The sequence below is a fragment of the Stegastes partitus genome, unplaced genomic scaffold (genome assembly GCF_000690725.1).
Source record: "Stegastes partitus isolate 25-593 unplaced genomic scaffold, Stegastes_partitus-1.0.2 Scaffold1939, whole genome shotgun sequence".
NCBI classification, from domain to species: domain Eukaryota; kingdom Metazoa; phylum Chordata; class Actinopteri; family Pomacentridae; genus Stegastes; species Stegastes partitus.
Window position 1 is genome coordinate 5,074 of NW_007579670.1, and position 1,885 is coordinate 6,958.

At 44.3% G+C, this 1,885-nt stretch overlaps 1 protein-coding gene across 2 annotated transcripts in view; it reads left to right on the plus strand.

Moving 5' to 3' along the window:
* Nucleotides 1-6: 6 nt before the first annotated feature.
* LOC103373262 (von Willebrand factor A domain-containing protein 5A-like) overlaps nt 7-1,885 on the plus strand; it is a 4,088-nt gene continuing 2,209 nt past the window's right edge. For both annotated transcript variants that reach the window (XM_008303110.1, XM_008303111.1), the window contains exons 1-4: nt 7-178; nt 510-668; nt 769-872; nt 1,183-1,403. In XM_008303110.1, the coding sequence (XP_008301332.1) occupies nt 167-178; nt 510-668; nt 769-872; nt 1,183-1,403 (496 nt within the window). In that variant the 5' untranslated portion in view covers nt 7-166. The remainder of the gene's footprint in view (nt 179-509; nt 669-768; nt 873-1,182; nt 1,404-1,885) is intronic.

Here is a 1,885-nt window from a genome sequence, read left to right on the forward strand (position 1 = left end):
AAACACAAGATGTGTTCAGTGTTGTAGAGTTGTGTGTGTTTAAACCAAACTGTTGTCTTGTAGGTGTTTCTCTTTTGGGATTGGGGAAGGAGCCAGCTCTGCTCTCATCAATGGGTTGGCCAAAGAAGGAGGAGGACACGCTCAGTTCATCACAGGGACTGATAGGATGCAACCAAAGGTAGGACACTGAACATAATGAAGCTGTCAAGGTCAGCCAGGTAGCAGCACATCTGTACTGAAGAGATGCGATGAAATGTCCCTTCACTCATACCCCACAGGGGAGATTCTGACTGACACAGCAGCACACACACATGTATGTATGCATAAGATAAAATGGGATGAATAGGAATAGTAAAGACAACAAGTGAGAACTGTGTGATCATCTCTGGGGGAGGAGGACAGGCTCAGGTCATCCTGTTCATCAAGAACACTGACAAGATGGAGGCCAAAGGAAAACAACACAAAGATTCTCATTTAAAAACTGCAACGACATTTTTTCAACATTTCAGGTGATTCAGTCGCTGAGATTTGCTCTGCAGCCGGCTGTGGAAGACATCTCCATCACATGGGACTTACCAAAGAGAGTGACCGCCACTGTCCTGTCTCCACCAATCACATCCATGTTCCAGGGTCAGAGGTCACTGGTCTACGCCCAGCTCACTGGTCAGGTAGCAGCAACATCTTCTCATAGTAACATATGTCTGCGGTTGTATTTGTCAGATGGATCAAACCTGAGTAACAGCGATCTTTGTGTGTTTCCTTCCTCAGAGTTCAAAGGCAACAGAGGGCAGTGTGACGGTGAAGTACAGCCTGGCAGGTCGACCCTCTCAGAACCAGCTGCACTTCAGTCTCAAACCTGCAGAGGACACTGGGTAAAGAGCTGTTAGTGTGACAGCAGGGTTAGACACTGACTTCATTCTGTTGGCATGTGTACCATCAGATGTTCACCCTGCCATCCTCAGCATGGCAGCTCACTGCCATTAGCACTGACTGCAAAGCACCATGATGCCAATGGACTGTTTGTAACACAAACTATTTTCATTTCACGTCGATTTCATTCATTGAAATCCTTTTTCATGTCCTTGTTGACCTTTAACAGGATTGAACAAAGCAGATCTATTTTACATTCACAGAAAGGTGAGTTTAGCTCCGGCTCTTCTTCCTCCTCTCTCCTGTCTGCAGATTAACTGTCCACAGGTTGGCGGCTCGGACTCTGATTCGCTCCCTGGAGATGGAGGACAGAGATGATAGGAGAAAGAGTGATGCAAGAGTGAAGAAGAAGGTGGTGCAGCTCAGTGTCCAATCAGGAGTGAGCAGTTCCTTCACGGCCTTCATTGCTGTCAACAAAGCCAGCGGTAAAGCCATCCAGGGACCTCTGGTGCGCAGAAACGTCCCAACAGCCAGTGAGTGTCATTTTTTTCACGTTTACATTAAAACCAGAAAAGCACAATGTGCTTGTTGCATGTTTCAGACCACAGAATATTTCCAGCTCTGCTCTGTTCTGTGAACAAGAGAAGGACGGCTGCTCTTCCTCTGTTTAATTTTTTGCTAATGACCTGGCAGTGTGGTCAGTGTGTTTAGGAAATGAAGTAATTAGTACAAATGTTTGAAACAGGAGCAACCCAGCTCCCAGCTGCATGGTCTGAGTCAAGGATTTAAGGCCTTCATTGGTCATAACCACAGTTATACCAGTTTATCAATAAATAAATATTCTATTCTATTCTATTCTATTCTATTCTATTCTATTCTATTCTATACATGGTATAACGTGCAGTGAAATGTGTTGTACACCTGTTCCACACCGAAACAATAATAATACGATGAATAAGAATAAAACACACAACAAATAAATATATATAAGGAGAGGGAGATAAGCAAAAATAAA